General features: G+C 48.3%; 1 protein-coding gene across 6 annotated transcripts; it reads right to left on the reverse strand.

Annotated features, from left to right (window-relative positions):
- Positions 1-127: 127 nt before the first annotated feature.
- CHD4 (chromodomain helicase DNA binding protein 4) lies at positions 128-21,346 on the reverse strand. Of its 6 annotated transcripts, none has more exons than XM_082781140.1 (40): positions 21,248-21,346; positions 20,380-20,541; positions 18,321-18,448; positions 17,940-18,131; positions 17,420-17,538; positions 16,728-16,969; positions 16,514-16,641; positions 16,248-16,383; positions 15,620-15,801; positions 15,249-15,488; positions 14,140-14,343; positions 13,834-14,039; positions 13,420-13,551; positions 13,194-13,290; positions 12,609-12,800; positions 12,310-12,510; positions 11,223-11,360; positions 9,175-9,296; positions 8,883-9,056; positions 8,407-8,548; positions 7,821-7,952; positions 7,592-7,709; positions 7,260-7,384; positions 6,740-6,977; positions 6,388-6,560; positions 6,051-6,231; positions 5,863-5,949; positions 5,608-5,696; positions 5,394-5,527; positions 4,763-4,907; positions 4,414-4,579; positions 3,931-4,040; positions 3,588-3,723; positions 3,274-3,351; positions 3,031-3,168; positions 2,830-2,938; positions 2,373-2,505; positions 1,155-1,350; positions 840-1,015; positions 128-723 (listed from the first exon to the last, which is right to left on the reverse strand). In XM_082781140.1, the coding sequence occupies exons 2-40, from the start codon at positions 20,474-20,476 to the stop codon at positions 706-708; spliced, it is 5,754 nt and encodes a 1,917-aa protein (XP_082637266.1). In that variant the 5' UTR covers positions 20,477-20,541; positions 21,248-21,346; the 3' UTR covers positions 128-705. The 6 variants fall into 6 exon arrangements, with proteins under 6 accessions (XP_082637266.1, XP_082637265.1, XP_082637264.1 ...); XM_082781139.1 differs by having other exon boundaries at positions 5,863-5,973; XM_082781138.1 differs by having other exon boundaries at positions 5,608-5,693; positions 20,323-20,541.
- Positions 21,347-22,755: the final 1,409 nt, after the last annotated feature.

Genomic DNA, 22,755 nt, shown 5'->3' on the forward strand with positions numbered 1-22,755 from the left:
GCGCGCACGCGCAGCCCCCTGCCCGCCCCCACACAAGATGGCGGCAGCGCCTCCTCCCCCCCTCAGCCCAACCCCTTCCCCTCCCACATCTCCCTCACACACATCTCTGTCCAAATAAAACGAAATAAAATACAAGGAAATTTTATTTTTTTTTCCACTTTTACCAAGATTTTGCTCTGTTTTTTTATGTTTTTTGTTTTTGTTTTCACTGTTTTGTTTTTTTTATTATTATTAGTGGACAAGTCCGGTCAGTTTCTGTATTAAAAAGGATCTTGATGGAGGTAGCTTTGTCTCTGTCCTGGCTTCGTCTTTTTTTTTTTTTTGCTTGGTCTCACCTGTGCACTCATCTCAGTAAACAAACGCAAAATAAAATTAGAAAACAAAAAAAATAATAACTGGAATCCCAGGCCAAGGCAGCGAGCAATGTAGCCAGGCTCTCCGTGTAACAGACGTGGCGCCGCGGCCTCCAGTCACTATGTACAGAGTCCATCATACGTCCCCCTCTCTCCTCAGCACACTCCTTGCTCCAACGGGCTGGCTGCAGCGGAAGGAGGCTCTCCTCCTCCCGGGGACCTGCACGGCAGCTTCCATGGAGGGAAACAGCACCCAGTCAGGAATGTCAGGCAGAGGGGTAGAGTGTGAAGGGGTAGGGGAGGGAGGGTCACTTCAGCTCGGCCGAAAGATGAACAGCACTGGGCTGGGGGCTCACTGCTGCTGGGCCACCTGTAGGACCAGAGAAGACCATTTGAAATCAACACCATCATAGTATTAGTATACTATCAACAGACCCCAAAATGGGACTGTTTCCACTCCTAGACAGCCCTGCTAGGGGTACGTACTTGTTGGGGAGGGGGTGGTGGAGGGGGCTCACTGCTGCGGTTGGCCAGTCTGCTGAGGATGTTGCGCTCTGACATCTGGAGGCGCACAGCCACGGGTGGGATGCGGGCGATGGTGGCTGGCAAACGAGTCACATCTGCCTTCATGTCACTCAGAAGCTCCTCCAGCTGCTTCAGAACTAGAAGATGAAAGGACATGTTCAGAGAAGATGAAAGGACATGTTCAGGGGAGGAAAACAGGGGCTCTGCCCAAGGAAGAGACAGGAGGGGGCAGCAATGCTAAACACATCTCCAGTCTTGCTTAACACACACAATCACCTTTATGCAGCACAGCATTGGCTGGTTTATTCCCAGCCATCGACTCCTTAGATAGATGCTGGTGGCTCTCAGCCAGGCACTCCACCTCCGCAAAACGTGTGTTCAGAGCCATTGAGGGGTGAGATGGGTCTTCTGACATGTTCAGATAGGCAGCTCGTCGCAGCTGCTCCTCAATCACCAGTGCTTGCTCCAAGAGCTGAAAGATAGGGTAGTAATAAGAAAAAGTCTTCCAGCAATTGCTGGAGAAGCAGCCTGTTTGCACCACCCCTTAGCCTGCTCCTGATCTAGTTCTCTACTGCTTCATAAGGTGAGATTCTGCACCCGAGTCTCCTTTCACCAGCTTCTGTTTATCTTGGAGTAAGGCCTATTTTTTTTTTTTATCCACAAAACAATGAAGAGCTCCATTAAGCCAGGCACACAGGAAAACCAGGCTATGTATATCTAGTCTAATAAGAATACTACCACAAACTCGAATTCTTATTTCTCTGCTAAGATGGCTCAAATTTTTAAAGGCTTTTTGAGGACCAGGTTACTTGCTCATTTACTCTTTCTGCAGTGAGTGTTTGGGATAAAGTTTTTCCTTAGAACCTGAGTGAGAAGTATCCTATGCTACTTACAGGAAGCACCTAAAGAACAGTTAAGCATGTCAGGGACATTTGAAGAAACTAATTTTAGTACTGTTATAGCAGAGCTGATCAGCCAGGCTATATCAAATTAATGTTTAGTTCCAAGATTCAGAATTACATGGCCTAATTTGCATTGGTCTTAACTTCCAGAGCTAAATGGAAGTCACTCCCAAGTAGGTTTAAGACAGAATGAAAGCTACTCTTTCACTATTGTAATGTTATTCAATTTTTCTAAATTCTGCTTAGGCAGATAGAACGGTTTGTAGCACATCAGGCAGAACTTGTGGTGGGAACAGCCATTTGAACCTGCATGTCTCCTGCATGCCAGTTGAAGCAACATTGGGAGGAGGTGGAAGTGGAGAGTGCACTGGACCAAGTTCCTTAACACCACTTCAAAAGAAAAGCACTCCTACCATGACACTGCTACATTATTTTGACAAACTTTTTTTTTTTTTTAATAGAAGGCACTGCAGAAGCCTTCCCTTCAGGGAAAAAGTAAGAATCAAAACATCAAGCTCAACAAGGCAATCATCTTGTTCTTAAAGGCCCATCCAGCTGAAAGGCACTTGTCACCCTGGAGAGAGCACCTTACCTTAAATCTCCTTGCCAAGAACTTGTTCTTTATTTCCAAGAAGTTACCCCTGTTCATCTCACCCTTGAAGGGCTCATTGAGGATGGCGTAACGTGGATCATTCTGAATATCTTGCCAACGGGCATAGCCATGACTGAGATGGGATGAGCTCAGGCAAACAAAGGCAGTGAGAACAAGGGAATATGCAGCTCAGGCAGATACAGTTCTTGAGAGGAGGTGGGGGGGGAAAGGGGGTGCACGGAAGGGAGGAACAGGAGCCAAGGGAAAGGAATGAAAACTATGTCCTATTAAATCTTAACTGTGCTGACAGGAAAACTCTCCTCCCACCACTTTCACTCTGGTGAAAGAAGATAAAGACAGTCTCACTGGATGTACTGCAGTCAGACCCAAGACGGTCACCTTCACAGTAATAGCTTATGTACAAGGGGAGAGAACATGTCTATCAGGGTAAGGATACTTGATAATTCCAGCAAGGAGCCAGTAGTCATGACGCCGATGCCATATCTCATAGGTCTTCTTTGTGACAGTTGCAGCCCGCTCTTCATTCTGCCACAGGGAGTGTAATTCTGGAAAGGCAAGATACACAAAAATAATTGAAAGTTGTTTCATGAAAACAAGTAGTATCTTATACTTCCAGGTATATAAAGATGTCTGGTACCTGTGAAGCCACCATCAGCTATGTTGAACATGAACCGTTGCTTTACTGCCTTCTTGTGCCTTTCATCTACTGACTCTTTCAGCATCTCCCCGTTCTGCAGCATCACCACATCTCTCTTATCATCCTCCTTTTTCTCATCTGTACACACAAGAAGTCATTAGACCACAGCAGACAACACAGCAAGTTGGACCCACAATGAATCCTTGCAAAAGATGGACTCCGGAAGAGGATGGAACAACTCACCTTTCTCATCCAAGGTGATTATAGGAGGTTCAGGGGTATTCTCAATAGGTGCTCTGTCTTCCACTTTCTCCACATCAGCTGCAAGAGAAAAGAGGAACATGAGATGGAGCTGGCAAGTACAAGGCTTTATTCCTGAATCTGTGAAACTTGAAACTGTTCCCTGACTCCCTGTTCAAAGTCCTGGAATTGCCCCCACTGACTATGTCTGTTTCTGTAGGGTGAAGTACTAAGGCAGAGAAGATGCAGCTTTAGGAAGACATTTGTATTTTTGTTTTGGTGCATGTTGAAGGTATTGACAACCTCTCTAGAGATACCTTTGCTTTCAACTTCCATTGGCTCATCTGGTCTTTCCTTCACCTCTGGTTCCTCTACTTTTTTCTCTTCTGCTTCTGTGGGATTCGCTGGGGATTTTGCTTCCTGCGGTGGTGTCTCCACAGGCTGGGCACATTGCTGAGGACAAATCATTGAGAAGTGAGACAACACAGCACATGGAAACAGAACACAGTCAAATCAGTGTTGAAAGCAAAGATGCACAAAACTGCTAGGCCAACTCTGAGGACCTAAGAATTACCTTTAAGCATTGTTCCAAGAATTAAGCGTGGGCAGAACTAGAGACATTTGCAATCGCATGAGGCAAACAAGCAACCCAACACCCACCTCCATAGGGGCCTCTGTTTCCGTAGCAGAGGCACTAAGCTCTTTCTCTGGTTCAGCTGACTCTCCTTGCTCCTTGGTACTGGCTCCTTCTTCCACCTTTACTCCCTCCTCTGTATATTCCCCGTTCCACAGCAGCACAGCAGACAAGAGAAGGAGAAAAGCCATCAGTGAGGTCTTTCCTTCAATTTAACTAAGCACACATCTCCTTCACTCCTGGAGATTATCCCCAAACAAGTGGGACCAATGTCACTCAAGATAAAACCACATCCCTCGAACACAAAACTTCTCATTTATATCTGTTCATCCAAGGAAAGCCGGTGTCCTCTCTTGCCTTTAAGGGTTTGCAAATACATTTGGCAGCCCTCCTAACACGAGAGGTAAGTTGATCTGTGTCCACCCCCAAGCCCCACCACCACAGCTCCGGTGAGGGGAAGAGCCAGGATGAGGTCAGGACACAGGATTTCACAAGGGGGAAGCTCTCACCAGGTGGAGGGACAGGGGCAGGTGTATTTGGCTGGGTATCCCCTGGTGTTGAAGGAGTTGGAGTTTTGGGAGAGGGGGAGCTTGGCTGTGAAAGCTTCTTGTTCTCCTCAATCTCTGCCAATTCTGGCATACTCCAGCGACCATTCACATGCTCAAATTCCTGCACCTGCAAGAGAAGGAGAGAAAGACATCACAGGAAGTCACACAAGACTTGTCCTCAAACCAGAAGAGACAGATCACTCAACACCCAAAGAAATAGGTGGGGAAGAAGAGAGAACTCACTAGCTCAGCACCCCAGTGACTAGAAGCTGTATGGAGAGAAAAGGCTATGTTGCTCTCAGGCACCTACCTTTTTGCGTATAAGTGACATGACCCCAATGCGAGTAAGCACATGCTGTCGAGAAAGGCCTTCCCGAGGGACCCCATCTGCAAAGGTCTCTGCACCATCAGCTCCAGGTTCACACAAATGGCGCATGAACAGGGAGACATAGGCCCTAGAGCAATTAAAAGACAAGTCATTTAGGCCATAACACAGGTTAGCTGGAGACAGACCCCTTCCACATCAGACCCCTTCCCAGATGATGGAAGTCGCCCCAAGCCTTCTAAGCCATCACGACAACTTCTGAGGTTCCAGGCTCCCTTTCACAAAAGTTTCCTTACAGAACTGTTACATTCACAGAGGACACAGCTGTCTTCATGTTAAGTCAGAAACAATTGTAAGCCTGGAAAGAACTGGGAAGGTATTATTATGTGCTTTGCCTGGCTATGTAAGCATTTGATTTTGGTGACTGATGAATTGAGTCCAAGGAAGAAAACCAGAACCAATACCCTGGCCTCTCCCAGGTCCTAGTCTCTCCTCATCACCCTGCAAAGCGCAATTTTTTTTTTTTTTTTTTTTTAATAAAAAGGCCAGAAGAGGGCCATTTTTCATTCTTCCTCAAAGGGGCTAAACGTTGCCCGTCCCTGCCTAATGCACTTACTTGAATTCTTTCTCTGACTTGCCCCGGAGGTCCCGAACAAGCCATTGAGTGGTGAATGCATCCTGAGGTGGCATTCCATAGCGCATGATAGCATTAAGGAAGGCTTTCCGCTGGCGGGCATTGAAACCCAACACCTAGAACGAGGGAAAGATAGATATGGAAACAGCCATATAGGAACAGCTAGAATTTACAGACCTATCCTGCTGCTACTTACCTCAATGTTCCCTCCTACTCGGGCAAGCAAAGGAGGCAGGGGCTTATCCTTATCATTTCTCAGGCCTTTGCGGCTAGGCCGACGAGCTGCTGAAGAGAGAAATGCAGCTAAGGAGGAGAGACAACGCACAGCATATTGTTGCGTGAATACTTCCCTTGCAGAAGGGCACCAGAAAGCGTACCAAGCATCCAGAGTCCCAGCTGTTACTACATGCAGAGAAAGCGACCCAGGAGCTCTGTCTTCACCAGAACTTACCTTCAGACCTCTCATCAAAGTCCTCGTCTCCTTCTTCAGAAGCAACTGAATAGTCTGACTGATTATCTGACTGGTCATCCTGCCAGTCTGAAAGAAAAACAGCACGTGAGCCTGAGACGCTACTCCGTTACTCTCCCAGTAACACATACTTACACCCATTTCCCCCAGGTTCCTGTGGATTTTTGTACCTCTATCCTCCTGAGAGCCATCATTGTAGTTAACTTGCTTGCGAATACGTTTGCCCTTGCCCAGATTCCTGGCCAGATCCTCCTGTTGCTGCTCGTAATGGTGACGGAGCAGTTTCTCCCAGTAATCGGGATCCACTGATTCCTCCTGCTTTATGATCTCCCGTTCAACCTCTTCTTCCTCCTGCCACACAGAGTTAACATTAAGAGCCCTACATCACATATCCCAACCTGCCTGAGTAGATTTATGCCTACTTGCCCTTAAAAGCATTAGAGCTTGATTTAACTGCTCTTATACCATTCACCAGAAGACCCTAGCTGATATCCACCTCATACTCACCCCCATTTCCTCTTCACGCACTACATACTGGGCCACCTTGAAGGAGCTGAGATACTCATTCATGCCCTGCAGTTCTGTATCTTCTGTTTCATCCTGGTTCCGATCCAACAGGCGCTCAATTGCCTTGTCATCATAGTGGATAACACTGCTGTCCTCACCTTCTTTGTTATCCCCTGCGGAAGGAGCACAGACAGACATCTGCCATGTGGATCTCAAGGGACTAGGAGAGGATATGACACCCTAGACCTCCTTGTAGAGCTCTGATCAGTACTGTGCCTATAGTTACTAGCTAGGTAAGGATTCCTTATTTAGTCCTTCCCCACCTCCTTCACTTCTACTCTCAGGCACTCACCACCCTCAGTTGCCTCATCCTTGAAGAGCTCTTCAGTGCCAAATTTGAGAATGTCATCAAGTTCCTGTTTCGACATGGAGCCTGTCTTGGAGCCCAATCCTGGTCTCACTACCAGATGAGTTAGCATCATTTTCTTCTTGGCCACCTGAGTGATACGCTCCTCCACTGAGGCCCTTGTCACAAAGCGGTATATCATCACTTTCTTGTTCTGTCCAATTCTATGTGCACGGCTGAACGCCTAGAAGAGGGAGACACTCAGAACAGTCTAGAGCAACACAAGCAGTAGCCTGCTACACCCCACCTACCTCCACAAGTTTCACACTTGCCTTCGTTTTTATTCTTAACATTAGTTAAGACATGCCCTCTGCTTGTTCACTTCCCATCTCTACCCAACCTCACTGCTCTAATTTCGCATGTTTCTAGAAAGAAAGTCACCACAAATTCCTTCACTCCCTCTGATGCTTTCACTTCCCTTCTTCCTCAACGGCTCCCTGTAGTGAGTGGTTTCATTCAAACTCACCTGGATATCATTGTGGGGGTTCCAGTCTGAGTCATAAATTATCACAGTATCTGCTGTGGCCAAGTTAATGCCAAGACCCCCAGCTCGAGTTGAAAGCAGAAAGCAAAACTGCTGAGCACCAGGAGCTTGGAAAAAAAAAAAAAGAGGTAATCAATGGAGAGCACATTACTCAAACAAGGATTTTTATCATCTCAGGGGAATCACTACCAGTTTAAGATTCCAGGAGAGCAATGGATGACTCAGGCCACTACCAACAATCCCATACTGAACACTAAGCACATACAAGGCAAGAAATTTAGTTTTGTACATAAAATACAGAGGAGAATCCTTACCATTGAAGCGATCAATAGCCTCTTGACGCATATTGCCTGTGATTCCTCCATCAATCCGCTCATACTTGTATCCTTCATGTTCTAGGAAGTCTTCCAAAAGGTCTAACATTTTAGTCATCTGCATATCAAAAATCACCACAAGAAGAAGTGAGGGACAAGGGGATAGCAGAACAACAGGCTCCTTTCCTTAGGAAAGGAATTCTCAGCTTTAAGGTTTTCCCTCACATACCTGAGAGAATATGAGCACCCTGTGACCTCCTTCCTTGAGATTCTTTAACATCTTCTGGAGCAGCAACAGCTTTCCAGATGCTCGAATAAGAGCACTACCATCATACATGCCATTTGGCATCTTTGGAGCTTCCTAAAAAGAAAGAAAAAGCGAGGGGTGAGAGAAGAAAACTGCTTCTGCTTGATATTAGTCCCTAGCTATGTTCTTCAGATGCTGACTCACATCTAGTCATTTAACTCAGTACAACCACAATGCACAGCATTACTTATACAAAACATCAGTGCCAGCCTGTGCTACTTATTTTGCAGTTTAACTCCTAGATCCCCTCTTTCTGACTCAGTCCCTACTCTGTCTCTCTCATCCTGAGAGAATCAAAAGATGTTCCTACTTGTCAATAAAGATAATGGAAAAGGAGAGGCCTTCCAGAATGTGATGTCTACATAAAGGCATAAATATACAAGATGGGGAAAAATAGCACAAGAATAAAAAGGGAATCCCTCCATACTTGCCATGGAGCTCACAGTCTCCCTGGTAACAGCCAGCAGGGAATTTGCTTATATAAGAATAAGTCAGCAACTGGACATACCATAGCAGCCACAGGGAAGAGGTAGGGGTGGTTGCAGCACTTCTTCAGATCCATAACAACATTGAGCAAGGAAACTTGGTTACCACCACCACGTGCATTCAGTGCCTCAAAGTTCCTTGTCAAAATGTATTTGTAGTATTTTCTGAAAAGGGAAAAAATATATGTACATAAGACACACACACACCCCTCAGGCAACCCTCATGAGAGCAACTACCATACTCATTTGTTAACATCCATACAGCTCCTGCCATTACCTGGTAACTACCTAGGCTCTGCCAGTGGCAGTTACTATCCCTTTAACCCTTACATCAGACCACAGGACTACTCCTCCTCTCAATTACAGCAGCAGCAGGAAATTTTTCTATCTACTGTGCAGAAAGCTCTACAAGGAGGCTAAGGCTGTTTCAGCATCCTCTTTGGAACTGCAGAAGAGAGCAACAGTAGTTCCCCAGCAAGTGTGCCATCCCCACACTCACTTCTGCATGGGGCTCAACTCCACTCTGACAATAAGTTCGGTCTTAGATGGCATGTTCTTGAAAACGTCAGCTTTGAGACGCCTCAGCATATGTGGGCCCAGCATGTCATGCAGCTTCTTAATCTGATCTTCCTTGGCTATATCCGCAAACTCTTCTAAGAAGCCCTCCAGGTTACTGCAGAGAAACAGACATTCAGCAAAATCCACAAAGGAAAAAGAGCAAAAAAAAAAAAAAAGGGAATAGGAGTTTCAAGACAAGCAGGCTTTGCCTGGACTTGCACTGCAAGACTTACTGGAATCTCTCTGGTGTCAGGAAGTTCAGCAGGTGGAACAGTTCTTCCAGGTTGTTCTGCAGGGGAGTTCCTGTAAGCAGCAGCTTATGCTGGAGTGAATAACCGTTCAGCACACGGAAGAACTGGAAAAGTAGAGAGTAGGGAAGGAAGAGGAAGAGACACAAAGACTTAAGTCACAGTCCTATAAAAAAAGAGTCCTAGAAAAAAAGAACAAGCTAGGATTTGAATTAGATTGTATCAGCTGTTTGGATAAGAGCTCCGGGTAGCTCCCATTCCAGTCACGGACACTAGACTGATCTTATTTGGATCACGCTTCTGCATAACAAGTGACTGCAGCAAGTCCTACAAGCCATCAGGTGCTAGAAGATTTCCCTTGCTTTTTTAAGTTACAAGCTTTCAGACCACCAGTCTTTTCCAGACTGCTGTACTACGTACTTTCCTCTAAATTAGTGTTCTACATTCTTACTTCTCTGCCTCGAGACTTCTAGAAATAACCAAGTCACTCTTCCTATTCATATCAATCCTGGCAGCATTCCAGAGTTCTGAACAAGCAGAGGAGAAAGAGCTAAGGGTTTGCCAATATGCCTTGGAAGTGATTTGTGCTGGCTTTCACAACAATGAAGTAATTCCAGGCAGAACTAGTGAGCAGGTAAGGTACTGAACTGAAAAGCACAAGTACAGTGTTTGCTAGCACAAATTGACAAAGCAGTAATTTATGAGCTTGGCCATTTGTTTGTTCATTTTAAACTTAACATGATATAACAAACAGTATGAGAGTAGCTTGTACTAGGTGGCAAACAAAATCAAAATGAGGGGTGGCATTTCTTTTGGTTATTATATCTAAAGGATTCCTATCTTGGAAAGAAATATGGAAGTTACTTATATCTGTAAAAGATACTCATTGGTAGGCAAACATCACCTCCTGACAAAAAAGCTGATCTGTCTCACATCCAAACACCTAAAGCTGTCCTTAAGGGATAGGAAACTGATCTAGAAAGAGGTAGACTTAATGGTCTTGGTGGACAATCAATTGCAACTTAGTCATGGTGAAGCCTTGAGATTTAGTATTCTCTTTCAGTTCATATGTATGAATAATAAGTGTTCTTCACCGTTTCCAATAATTTCAATTCTAAGCACAGAACAACATTCAGTTTTAGGGCCTACAATCAAGCATGATCTGGAAACTGGATATCAAGCACAGCCGTGATATATTGGAAAGATACCTCACATTTGGATCTGAAAAGCTGAAGCTATTTTTTCTTTAAACAAAGAGGTAACTTTCTCTTACAGCCTGCAAGAACCTATAAAACCAGATTTCCAGTAACAGTTGTTTAGTGTACTAAGCCTTAGAATCCAGCTGAAGACAGACAAATCAATACCAGAATTAAAACACAAGGGCTTAGGGAGGGGCTGGATTAAGAAAGTACAGTCAATTCAACTGAATTAAAACAAGCTTAGTTAAGGTACAGCCTTGTATGAAAGCAGCTGTATGGCTTTCAGCATTTGTCCAGGCATTGTTGAACACCCCTGCCCACCTCTCCCATTTCTATAACATAGAAGAATTAGCTCTGCTACAAAGCTAGATGAATGCAGAGGCCAAGATTACTCTGGAAGCAGGACAATTGTGCTCATGAAGTTTGTTTTATGCTCAATATGGTAAAAAATCCTTTCATAATAGAGATGGTGCAGGTATACGATCTGCTTCCAGAGAAGCCTGTTTTTAAGAAAGAACATCCAGGTTTTCTTTTTTTTTTTTTAAAAAAAAAAAACATTTTTTTCTAGTATACACCAATTGCCTACTCAGAGAGGAAACTGAGTTAATGAGTGAGACACACAACAAGTGAAGTTGTTACCAGTTATAATCAAAATGAAGGTTGTTCCCCCCCACCCCTCCCCGCCTTTACGATAATGCATCAAATTTGCTGTCAAACATATGACTAAGAGCTGGCAGACAAACTTACTTGCTTAGGAACAGCTATCTAATCTTCTGAACAATCTCTGCAACACGTGCCGTGCCCATAAACCTTATTACCTATGCTTTTCTGTACCTTAGACTGGTTGTTCTTCAGTCGGTGAGCTTCATCCACAATGAGACAGGCCCAGTCAATAGAGCCCAGTATGGCCATATCAATTGTGATCAGTTCATAGGAGGTGAGAAGCACGTGGAACTTCACAGCAGCCTCCTTCTGCAAAGGAAAAGAAGGGACATGGTAATGAGATAAGGGAACACCAAGACAAAGGGGTCTCTCCAAGCTGTTCCAACAAGCCATGGTTGAGCAGCACGTCAAAACCATTTTTCACATGCAGTTTCCTGTCAACAGATTCAGAAATACCACCCAAGCATTCCAGTTCTTCAATCCCCTATTACTTGTTTTACACAAGTTAGTCTCTTCAACCCCCTTGTTACTTACTACTTACGGACAGTAACCAAGTCTTGAAACAAGTTTACAAATAAGCTGTGAATAGAGGCACATTATGGAAAGATCTGGAGATATGTAGCTCAAAGAGTTAAGACTTAAATAGCTTATCAGAAAAGTTTGTTAGTACTCTGTGCAGATAAGTTTCAAGGGAAGCCAAAACCAAGGAGTTCTATTTAACTCTGCCACTGGGAACACTTTTCCTAGTAAAAAAAATAAGGTGGTAGCTAGACTAAATTTCTATTTAAAACAGCCACTTATGTCAGGATCTTCCTTCCTGTCTGGGCACAGAATGCGATTTCTCAGATGTCTAGATGTGGCTTTACTACCAGCTAGTTCCTCATAGAGAGGTAAGAAGGAGGAGTCAAGTTCATGCAGGTTGGCAATTCTGACATTGACTTAGATCTGTAGGGAGCATGATATACAACTTCACAGATTAAGCAGAAGAATAAAGAGACTTGCCTTTAGCCAGCATTGCTTTAGTCAACACCCTTTTTTTTCAGTACTGTATGGTTCAGACTGGTAAGTGCTTAAAACCGTCTAGAAAAGGAGTCTAACTAAACACCCAGAAGTCATCAATTTGTAGTTATTTCCCCTGCAAAGCTAAAAGTATAGTCAGTCTCCAGGGATTTCAGAATATCTGAATCTTGGCTGCTGAAAACCAGTCTAGTGCATCTCTTCTTCCAGTTCAGGCTTGCAATACAGCAAAGTTCTGTACCTTCATTCTGGATGCTTTTTTGCCTCCACGTATGGCATTATCCTCGAAAGTGAACTCATTCTCACGGATGATGGCCCGGCTGTCTTTGTCCCCAACATAGGTCACTACGTACATATCTGGTGCCCACATCTCAAATTCTCGTTCCCAGTTGATGATAGTGGAGAGTGGGGCACTCACCAAGAAGGGTCCCTTTGAGTGGCCCTATGAACAGAATCATTAAGAGCATTAGATGAATGCATCCACTCACTCAAGCGACATTTTCCTGGGTAGTGTTCTCCCAGCTATGTTTGGCCTCTCACCTCTTTGTACAAGGAATATAGGAACACAGCTGTCTGCACAGTCTTTCCCAGACCCATTTCATCTGCCAAGATTGTATCTGTGCCCTGAGCCCAAGAGAAACGCAGCCAGTTCAGTCCTTCCAGTTGGTATGGGTGCAAGGTACCCCCCGTTACGTCGAGGTACTCAGGTTGCCGGTCATATTTCACTGTTGGCTACAGCAGAAAGAAGGAAGAGTTGAGATTACCAAGAGTTCTTTCCTAGTCAATACATATTCCTTAGCGTAGATGATACTCCATTGAAAACCACCAGATTAAGCCCAGTACTAAATCCCGAAAAACCCCTAAAAAGGGTTGTCCATCAGCCCCCCCACACTTTTTTTTTTTAAAAAAAAAAAGATCTATTTCTACTAATAATCAGCTAGTCTGTTTCCAGTGTACAAGCTAGGCCTTTATCTGAAGGTTGTATGTACCCAATTATTTTTTAGGCCTGGAAGGAATTACAAGCCTCGTGTTTGTCACCCTTTGGTTTTCCATTTACCAAGCCCCGGCCCCACTCAAAACCACCAGCTCCATCAGATGGCACCAAAGCAATAAACAGTAACTTACATCTACTGTGGGAGTTTCAGGGGGCCTTTCCAGTTTCCGCATCTTCACTTTCTTTAGCTTCTTGCCAGGCCTTCCTTCTTCACCCCTCATCAGCTCCCTATGCAGAGACAGTCCCAAGAATACACAAGTTTAATGGCTTCTGTAATGCAGCCTGTGCTAGGTAGTGGTATACTCAAATACTTTCTGTTGAGATAGAGGAATGTGACCTCTAGATATTTTCTCCTACCTGTGATTCCAGTAGGCTTGCTTGTAAAGGTCATAATCTTGGATATCCACATCCTCGCTTTCCCATGATGCCTGGTCATAGGGCAGGTCTCTCCATTTAATCAAATAGTGGACATTCCCCTTCTTATCCACACTGAGGGAGAAAGCAGTAAGTCTTAAGCACTGTGAAAAGATACTATTCACCCAATCCACTCAAGTTGGAGAGAAGAAAAGGATCCCTTAATGAAGCAACAAACACAAGAACAATGTTTGTCATGTAAACAAAAGAACTCCCATTTTTCCCCCTCATTAACGATGCAGCTTAGCTCATCCACTCTCTCTTAACCCTACCTAAGGCATTTGTTAAAAATCCTCCTGCTCTTCCACAGGGAGAGGTATTTAGATGAGAAAAATTTGTCTTTGCTTCCTTCCCTACCTATGATTAAGGATTCTGTGGATCATCATCCACTCTGGCTTGATCCCGTATCGGTAGAAGCGCTCCTCCATTTCAGCATATTTGGGGTCCTTGTTCTTTCTCTTTCGGCTTTTCTCCTCTTCACCTCCGAAGTCCCCTGAGGGTGGCTCATCCATATCATTCTTGCGTTGGTAATTTCGAAACATGACCTGACAGTGCAGCTCCAACTGGAGTCAAGACAAAGTTAGAGATCATAAGTATCTCTCCCTAACTACCCACAGAAATAACCATATCATAAGGGTGGATGGCTAAGAGTTTTAAATTCACCTGCAATTCCGACACCCAAGAGCAGTGCCAGTAGGACATGCCCTGCCATTTGACAAAGAACTGCCTTTCAGGCCGACCCTCCAGAGGCTTCGGAGGAGGAGCATTAGGGTCTGCATCAGGTGGACGTGGTGGTGGTGGACCAACTGGGGGCTGACCCCATTTCCAGATCAAGATCTTCTGCACCTTTCCTTTCAAAGCAGGGCACTAAAAAGTTAAACAGATCATTATACCAGACTGCAATGAAGTATTCTAACTACAAGTGCTGAAGAGTAGAGAGTGTTCAAAGAGTCACAGTTCTCTTCCTTAGAGCTTTACTACGCAAGTGGAGTTTGCTCTTTGGGCTTTCATCCTCTTATTTACAGCATTTCCCTGAGCTTTCTCTAATTTGTCTCCCCTCCCAAGACTGGGGAATCCAATTTAGTATCTTAATTTAGTTGTCTCCCCAGGGCACAAAAAATTCAGAAGTTCTACATGAATTACACACATTGCTGGGCTTAATGTCAGTCCATCCAACCAGAACTCCAATGTACCAGAAGTGTTTTTCTGTAGAACTATCAGCCCAGTATTGGGATGTACCCTGAAGCAGATTCTATTTTGTTCATTATCTTAGAATTCCTCATCACTGACTGAAAGCATCTAATCCCAGTTATAATACTTCATTTCAGTAACATCTTGCAACAGTGTGAAATTTCTGACCATCTACTATGAAAAGGCTTGGCGTTACAGAGCCTGCAGCACAAGATCTGTTTGGCTCAGCATCAGCTTAAAATATTTAAGTGCTGAATTTGCTTGCACTCACATTGCTGCTTCTGCATACACACAGGGCCCAAGAAAATTGAGCTTTGGCATCCTGGACCCAGGACTGCCCAACTACTTCACACATGGGCAAACCTCACGGAACTCAATTGCTGTAATCCTGTACTTCCTGCTCTCTGGAGTAAAAACAACCAAGCTACATCCAACCACAGAGAGCCAGACCTCAGCGAACTATGACAAAAATGCAATAGCCTCCTCTTAGGACCTAGCATTTCCAGGAAAATGTGATGTTCAAAAGGGAACAGATCCATCTGCTCTTTTAGCCACAGGAGAGTGGTATAGCAGAAACTTACAGTGCAGCGAGGACACAGCCACTCCCCATTGGGAATCTCTGGCAATGGGGGATTCAGACAGTGGATGTGATAGGACGAAGGACAGGCATCACAGCACAGCAGCTCTCCTCCATCCTTGCAGACCCTACAGAACTCCATATGGTGGTCATCTTCCTCCTCAGCATCCCCCACAACATCTTCCAGGATCTCCTCACCTTCGGAGTTATCCTCCTTTGCTTCCCACTGAATGCCCTCTTTTTCCTACAGGAATAGGAAAATTAGAAAAAAATCTGATTGACGCATTTGTGACTATCTTCATTAGCGCTGAAGAACAGCATCAAGTCAACTGACCTTCCCCCTTGACAACAAATTCGGGGGAATCCAGTACTCACACAGTGTGGGCAGCTCCATTTGCCCTCTGGGGCTTTCTCCATGTCTGGGTCCAGGCAAACCATGTGGTAGGCACGAGGGCAGGTATCACACAGTATGATTTCTCCTCCCTGCTGGCACACCTCACAGTAGTCCTGGTGATCAGTCTCATAGCCATCCACAGCCACTGTGGAGTCTTCCTCACCTGCAGAGGATGTGGGGAGTTAGAATAGTACAAGGCACAGCAGATACAAGCTTCTTGCAGCAAGGGCTGGTGCCTCCCTCAGCACCAGACTATATAGTTGCAGAGTGAATTTTGGATTCTGTATCTCTGTCCTTGTAATAAACAGGGCAGGGGGCAAAAACTGAAACAGAAGTGAAACAAAGCCCTTTGGGGCTCCTTCCACCCATGAAATTAAAAGTGTACCTCAGGCCAGGAAAACTCAGCACTGTATCTGTTCCTCTACTAAAGAGGGAAAGAATTCCTGGGCACCTTTTCCTTACTGGAAGTAATAATCAGGTCTTTCCTCCATGAAGGATTCTCCTCCCTCAAGTACACTGAGAAGTACCCAAATGCTGCATAGACACTCCTCTCATCTCTACATACACTTAGCTGTAATTTTGTTTCCAGCTGACAGCAAGCAGCAATACCTTTCTTTTTCTTTTTCCCAGCTTTGAGTTTTTTGCGACTGCGACTACTACGGCTGGTAGATCCATCTGAAACAGAATAGCTGTTGATGCTGGCATCATCGAAGTCTGACTCCACATCCAGATCATCGTCTTCGCTCTGAGGTAGGGAAGAAGAGAGACGTGCTGCTCAGGCATGCACGCTGGGGACAGCGATCAGCCCCAGATCCCAGCATCTCTAGCATGTCACCAGCTCCTCCTCAGAATATCAAGGAAGGAGGGTCACTTACCGATGATCTCTTACGCTTGGAGCCAAATCCTCCCAGCTTGATTTTCAAAGGTGCCACTTTCTTTGTTTTAGGTTTTTTGATATCAGGAATACGAGGACTGGCCTTGGGCTTCCGCCGGGCATTGGGTCCTGGGAACAGAGGAGCCAGTGAGTCGAAGGAGCTACTGCCTTGACACCACTCTCTCTCTGCCACCCCATCAGATTTTTCATCTCACCTTTGCCCTCCTTTGTCTTGGCTTTCCTGAGCGGCACATCTACCGGGGGCTGCGGCAGCACAGCGTCCACATTTGTCACCATACTCTCCACTACTGCAACAGCTGCAGCGGCAGCAGCAGCCACAGATGCACCTGAACTTCCCTTGAAGGGGTTGTTTGTGCTGAACTCCCTCCACTTGGCTCCCAGTACCATCATCATCTTCGACACAGCTATTTTAGGGTTCTTGGCTGCAATAAGTGGCCTGCATACAGTTAAGGAAGGAAGAGTTACTAACCGGCCTGAAGTCTAGATGATTCTTTCTCCTCCCATTCTCCCCCCCCCCCCAACCCTCCCAGCAGCACTTCTCTCCCAAGCTACATTCCTTTCTAATCTCTGATCTCAACAGGCAATGAATCTCTCCACTCCCTCCCATCCTTCACACAGTGTGGAGGTAAACGCTCCAGGATTTGGAGATCAAAATGGAATTTAGCACATTGGGGGGGGGGGGAAACGGACTAGAAGAACTTGCATCATTTTCAATCACTGAAAACAAAATATGTACATCAATTATTTTAGTGTTGCTTCAATTTTTGCTCTGGGTAGGACGCTAGTGTCTCTAACATGGTTTTGGAACCTCACAACACAAAACCTAGTCTTTTTTTTTTTTTTGCACTTCAGGAGTCCTTCCAAGTGCTAGAGGCTTGCAGATCACCTGACAAACTGGCTGAAAGCTTTATAGTTGGTGAGAGTGCGGTAATCCTCCTCTGTGAAGATATGGTCAATATCCTCCATGCCCCAATCCTCTAAGAGCTGAGCAGATGACTTTGGCTCCTGTGCAAAGAGAATCACAGCAACTCTGAGCAAAAGCGCATGCTCTACAGAAGAGCTTCCATACATCTACATCATCTACCTTTCACCTACAGGTGACCCAGTGGGTCAAGACAGGGGGATTTCCACCTCCTCCCCCCTTTCACTTGTCACTGCCATAGGACAGAGCCTCACTAGAACATCAAAAGTGGGAAAAGTCTTCACATTTAGTATACTTTCTAGGTGGGTTTAAGGTAGGAGAGTGGAAGGCATGCAAGATGGGGCAGCATTCAGGTCAGTCAGGTTTAGCAGAGGAAGAAACTGAACTGTCCCCACTTCATGCACAGTCACAAACAGCACCAATCCCCAAAATTGGATAAAGGGAAGCAAGGAACAAGCAGGCCATCAGCAGGGTATCCTCTCACCTTGGAGTCATCATCTTCTTCCTCTTCTTCTTCTTCCTCCTTGCGCTTCGCTTTGTTTTTCTTTTCCTTCTTAGGCCCTAATTTCTTCTTTTTCTTCTTCCCAGGAGTATAGTCACTGCCTTCACTGTCCGAGCGCAGAACCTCCTCCTCTTCCTCCACAAACTCATTGCCCTCACCAGAGCTGTCCCCCAGCTGGGGAGGGAGGGAGAGAGAAGATCAGGCAGCTGTGAGAAAATACCCCGGATAAGCACTAAATGCCACATTCTCCCCAAGCTCTAGAGGATTCACACAACGGATTGCTGCTGTAGGTCAACAACAAAGCCATTCCCCCCCTCATGCCACATATCCATAGAGCGTGATCCAAGACATCCTTTTCCTCACCTCCTTCTTCTGACGCTTGCTGAGCTTGGGCACTTTGGGTTCCTTTAGTTTCTTGGGCTTCTTCTTCTTCTTGATTTTGGGTGTTTCAGCCTCAGACAGAAGCTCTTCTTCCGGCTCTTCTTCAGGCTCTGGAGGGGAAGAGGTGACATGTAATTTCAACCCGTTTGTGCACTACGCCATAGCCCACTTTTCACTGACATCACTTGATTTGTCTAGCTGCTACATACTTACAAACACAGAAGCATTTACAACTGCTTACCCTGTTACTGTTTATAACATACACTACTTAATCATATGGTAAGTAACACATTTTCCTCCCTCCCTCCAACAAGGCCCATTTCCACAGTATTCCTTCTCTAAGCAGAGCTGCACTCAGATCTTAAGGCCCAAAAGTTTGCCTTAACCAAACAAGAGGAAAGGGCAGAGAGCAGATGGCCACATCTGAAGGAGATGAAATAGTGAATATATTGGAGAACATGAATAGAGGACTGAAACAGTATTCAGGTCTCCAGAAGAGAAGTTACTTAACCTCTTCACCAGGGCATCAGCATGCAAAATAGAGTCCATAAGCCACTCCTTGGCCTCCTCCATAGGTAAGCTGCTACTCAGCAGCTCGGTTCTGATTTGGATTTGGCACAGCTTTCTCCCCCCGACCCTCCCTTCTATGCCAACAGCTGGCAAGCTCACCCCATGGGCAGGAACCCACAAGCTCCCATCCCCGAGGCCTGTCTCCCCGCAGCCCCGGGGCAGGGGCAGCCCACTGCTCCTTTGTGGCAGCCTGCAGGAGCAGCCCAGCCATTCGCCCTCCCCTGCCGCCCCGCCCATCGCACACAGCCAGAGTCACTCCTTCTGCCTCCAAGGGAAAATGGCCTCCTGACCACAGGGGCTGGGCAGGATGGAGGAAGACACAGGTCAAGAGAGCTGCGGCAGTGGGATGAGGAGAGGCAGGTAGAGCCCTCGGGGTTTGGGGTCCCTGCATCCCTGACACGCTGCCAGCCAGTTAGTAGCTCTTCACTGGCACAGTCCTGCAACACCACTTCCTTCAGGGTTTCCACATCTTCCTCTCCTGCTAGTTCTGATTTAGAGCCTCTAGTGTCCCATCCCTTCCAATGCATCTCCTAAACCTCTCAAGTTTGCAGTGATTTTAAGTTTTTCTTCACCAAGATTTTCCTTACAAGGCTTACTGACAACCTTCCCCCTACCTAAGATTTTAGCAGGACCAGAAGGCACCTGGAATCAAACCTCATGAGAAAAAGCCAAGAAGCCCCTAACACCACTTTCCCTTTCCAGATGCAACATTTTGTCATATGATGCTACAACACTACAGCATGACCTGATAAGAAAAGTCAAACTTGTCTTACAGTCCAGCACATTAGGATACACGTTCCATTTTACAAGGAAGCAGAGAATCCAGATGTTTAAGGACTTGCTCTGTGGACATGCAGCGATAACACCAGAAACAGAGGAGTACCCAGGGCTCTAACTCCAGTCTGATGCTGACGAGGATGCAAGCAAGAGGGAAAAGGCAAGGTACAAAGACTACAAGAAAAGCAAAGGTGAGCAGACAGCACAGAGCAAGAACCACAAGAAGCCTCCATAATTGGGTGTGGTGAAGAAAAAGTGGGTCACGCAACAGCCCAGGGCAGTTTGCTCTGGACGTCAGCAGGTCTGGGATCCCTGATGAAAAAGCCAGATGTGCTGCCCTTTCACATAGTGCCCCCCATCGCCCTCCCCACTCAGGAGGGATGAGACTGGCAGGCGTTTCCATAGCCTGTAAGGGTTGGACATGCTGCCTCCACCCCTCACACCTCCTCAAAGCATGCTCCCCTGACAACCCGCAATGTCTCGGCACAAAGTCAGCTCCACCTGACGCGAAGCCACGGGCCTGGTGATGTGAAGTAGCCCCAGGACTGTGATACCCAAATGAAAACCGCACGCCTGGCTCCGAGTCAATAGCCATATCCCCCCCCCCCACCCCCCACAGACCACGCGTTTCACATACCCATGGTGAGAGGAGCATTACCCCACTTCACACCCGGGCCCTGCAGGCCCTCGATACCTTGGTGCTGGGGGATGGCGTTGTTCAGGAGGATCTCCATCTCATCGTCGTCGCTGCCCCCGGAGCACGGTGAGGGCGACCCGATGCCCGACGCCATGTCCTCCAGACTGGGGGAGGCCCGGGCTTACAGACCGCGTCGTCTTCTCGCCAGCCAAGCCGGTGCTTTGCCGAAAGGAACGAAGAAGAAGAAAGTTACAGCGGGTACCAACTCCGGCTTCCCAAGCAATAGTGCTACCAAGAGGCTCCTCGCGAGAACGCTTCGCTAGCAACTTCCCCGCGCTGGGAGCCTGCGGTGTTACGGGGAAGCCTGGCAGCAGCCACCAGACGGGAGTCGCGACGAGGCACAACCGAGCCAGCACCTGCACGAACACCCCCCCCCGTCCCCCTGCAGCCCTGGGTCACGTCTGCCCCCCGGGGACCCCGCACAAAAGGCGGCGGTGCCTGGGCGCTGCCCGCAGCCCCGCTCCCTGCCCGCCGCTCCCGCGCCCCCGCCCGGAGCGGGGCTGCGCGGCGCAGGGCGGGGGTGGCGGAGGGGAGGGTGGGGGGGGGGCACGGTGCGGGGCGGGGCCGGGGAAGTCCGGCTCGCAGGCAGCGAGGGGCCGCCTCTCCCCGGGGACGGCCGCCGGGGCGGAGGCCGAGCAGCGAGCGGCAGAGCCCGGCGGGGAGGCCGCCCCCCGCCCCGCAGCGTCCCCGCACACCGCACACGCAGCCGGGAGGGGGAAGGGGGGCGCGTCCTGCGGCCGCCCGTGAGGGGACAGCGCGGCCCCCCGGGGAAGGGGGGGGAGCCGCGGAGGAGAAGGGGGAGCTGGGGGGGTCCCGGGAGGTGGGGGGAGGCTGTGCCCGCCCGCGTCCCCTCCCGGCTCCTCACCCGGCTGCAGACCCCCAGCTCCGCTCTGCCACCGCCGCCGCTGGTGCTGCTGCTGCTGCTGAAGGGAAAATGGCTCCGACCCCGGCACCGCCTCTTAAAGGGGAAAAAACCCGGCCAGGCCCCGCCCCGCTCCCGCCTCCATCCCATAATATGCCCCGGGACCCCGGCAACAGGCTCCGCCCCCATCTCCCCGGCAACACCCCCCCCCCCCCAACCGAGACATCCCATAATATTCGTCCTCCCCTCAGAACTTCCCACTCACTGCCCGGCCCGGCATCCCATAATAACCCCCCCCTCCCGGTCTGGAAACATCCCATAATATGCCCCCCCCACACACACCCCCCCTTCCTCAGCCGAGCAACATCCCATAATACTCCCCACCCTCTCACCCCTTCGCTCCGACATCCCATAATATGCACCACACCACCACCACCACCAACCCCCCCCCCCCCGACCGGGACCCTGCGCCCCCCGCGGCGCGGCCCCTCGCCCGCCATCCCATAATAGTCTCGGTGGGTGTGTGTGTGTGTGTGTGGACAGCAAGCTGTAGTAACCCCCGGAACATCCCATAATAGTCATACCCCAGGCGCACATCCCATAATACTCACCGCCACCTCTCCCTCCCCCCCCCCCCGTTCCCTTGTGCGGGCAGGCATCCCATAATAGTCACCGGGAGCCAGCGTCCAGCCAGCCAGCCCATAATACTCATGGCCGGCCGCCCTCCCTGCCAGCCCCGCGGGGCTCCGCCGTGCCCACAGCCCACCGGGCTCTCCGTGCCACCCCACAGGTCCTGCAGGCACTGGGAGCACTGGGAGCACTGGGACACGTGAGCTGGGGGCACCTCTGGTGGCGTGGACCCCAGTGACCATCAGCCCTGCGGGTGCTGCGGTGACTTCTGCTGCTTCCCCGCCATGTACGTGGGCCTGTGACGCACGGCACGGCGCCGTCGCGAGCGCTGGTGCCTATAAGGCTGCCCCTGCCCCGGTGATGCCCCTCTGTACCTGCTGCCCGCCGCCAGCCACCATCATCTCGTGAGGGCCATAGGCAGAAGCACACCTTGCGTGGTGGCGTTGCTGCTATCAGCGCCTGTGCCACGCCACACCTGAAGTACCCCCGTGCACGTGGATATTCCACAAGGCCACCCCTCGGCCTCTGCCGCATGCCAAAGGTGTCTCTTATGGCTGCCCGCACGTGTGGCCCCCAGCTTGCCACCTCCCCGCAGCGAGCACCTGCGTGCTGAAACACCGCCAAGCTCCACCACTGTGTCCGCGTGCCCTTCAACAGCTTCTGCTCCGGGGCAGTCCGTAACGCTATCGCCGCACGCAGCCATGCCGCGGTGCGAGCTGCCCCTCCGTGCTCGCCCTTCCTGCGCCCCGAAACGCGACTGCGTTGTTCACCTTACACCTACCGAAATTCCACCGCTCCTCCAGCCATCCGTGTTACACACGCGGGCACTGCCCCTGCCTCTATACCTTCGCCCGAACTATGACGACGCTATTATTTATCTC

This window comes from Aythya marila (assembly GCF_965140915.1).
Source record: "Aythya marila genome assembly, chromosome: 1".
In the NCBI taxonomy this organism is placed as follows: domain Eukaryota; kingdom Metazoa; phylum Chordata; class Aves; order Anseriformes; family Anatidae; genus Aythya; species Aythya marila.

What these genes read in the sequence shown, in the direction of transcription:
- CHD4 (XM_082781135.1), bottom strand. Translation starts at nt 20,476, where the DNA reads ATGGCGTCGGGCATCGGGTCGCCCTCACCGTGCTCCGGGGGCAGCGAC. An exon ending in CAAGCCTACTGGAATCACAG is followed by an intron (nt 13,291 to 13,419) that starts GTAGGAGAAAAT and finishes GTCTCTGCATAG; the next exon opens with GGAGCTGATGAGGGGTGAAG. An exon ending in TGAAGAACAACCAGTCTAAG is followed by an intron (nt 9,297 to 11,222) that starts GTACAGAAAAGC and finishes CTACTTTTCCAG; the next exon opens with TTCTTCCGTGTGCTGAACGG.